The following is a 1,111-nucleotide window of genomic DNA, read 5'->3' as shown; positions in this document are numbered from 1 at the left end:
ACCCAGAAGCACACGGAAATACTTAGACCTGGAACCTTTAGGACTTAAAAACCAAAACAGAGCCCAACAAATAAAAGGCAGTTTGGTGAACGACTCGGGTTCAGGGGGGTTAGCGCTTCAGGGACCGTTACCTCCCACTGAGCCTGACCGGACTCTAGCCCAACTCCCAAAAGCAAGAGCCCCCAAGCCCTACCCGAGTGTCCAGCTCTTCTAAGACTAGGTGGTTGGCCCTAAAAAGGGCCGTTAACATAGATCTATGTGGAGCTGAAGCGGCAACTTAGCCTCCGAAGCCATACAGGGTGCGTCCCTGTCGCTTGAGGGCATACACCACGTCCATGGCGGTGACCGTCTTGCGCTTGGCGTGCTCAGTGTAGGTGACTGCGTCCCGAATGACGTTTTCTAGAAACACCTTTAGCACACCCCGAGTCTCCTCGTAAATGAGGCCGGAGATGCGCTTGACTCCTCCACGCCGGGCGAGGCGCCGGATTGCCGGCTTGGTGATGCCTTGGATGTTGTCTCTCAAGACCTTGCGGTGGCGTTTGGCACCGCCTTTGCCTAAGCCCTTACCGCCTTTTCCTCTTCCCGACATAGCGACTGCAGTCTGGACACACGATCTCTGGAGCGGGCAGGGCGGCTTTCCCCTTAATATACAAGAGTGCCGGACCAGATTGAGAACAGAAAGCGCGCGGCGGGACGCCCGCCCTAAATTGTCCCCGCCCGCTCGGCATTGCGTCATCTCTTCCGTGCCGGGTCCCTAGCCCTGCTGCCTCGCTCCCCACGGCTCCCCCTCACGGGCTCTTGAAAAAAAACCGATTGGCCGTCGCCCCCGGGAGAGCACAGATCCCAAGGCCAGGCTTCCGGGGGCCGCAGCCGTTTTCGCCTTTGTCTCTCTCCGTTTGTGGGCTCGCCCAGGGCATGACATGTAGGCTGGGCAAGGTCTTTCTGGTGGGAGAAGACGACAGGAAGAGCCAAGGGGGTCGAGAGCCGGGGAGGAGAGGACGGCGCCGGCTCTAATCCCGATTAGAGGGGCACGGGCTTCCGAAGCACGGTTACAGAAAACTGCAACAAAGCACGTCCGAGGCTAGGCCGGCCTAGAAGGCCACGTCCAGGG

At 59.2% G+C, this 1,111-nt stretch overlaps 1 protein-coding gene across 1 annotated transcript; it reads right to left on the bottom strand.

Moving 5' to 3' along the window:
* Positions 1–239: 239 nt before the first annotated feature.
* Positions 240–635, bottom strand: LOC102746244 (histone H4). The gene has a single exon (XM_006750174.3). It carries the CDS (start codon positions 587–589, stop codon positions 278–280), a length of 312 nt encoding a protein of 103 aa, XP_006750237.1. The 5' UTR covers positions 590–635; the 3' UTR covers positions 240–277.
* Between the last annotated feature and the right edge of the window lie 476 nt (positions 636–1,111).

This window comes from Leptonychotes weddellii, chromosome 4, assembly GCF_054177405.1.
Source record: "Leptonychotes weddellii isolate Sample4059 chromosome 4, ASM5417740v2, whole genome shotgun sequence".
In the NCBI taxonomy this organism is placed as follows: Eukaryota; Metazoa; Chordata; class Mammalia; order Carnivora; family Phocidae; genus Leptonychotes; species Leptonychotes weddellii.
This window is presented reverse-complemented; position numbering and strand designations above follow the sequence as displayed.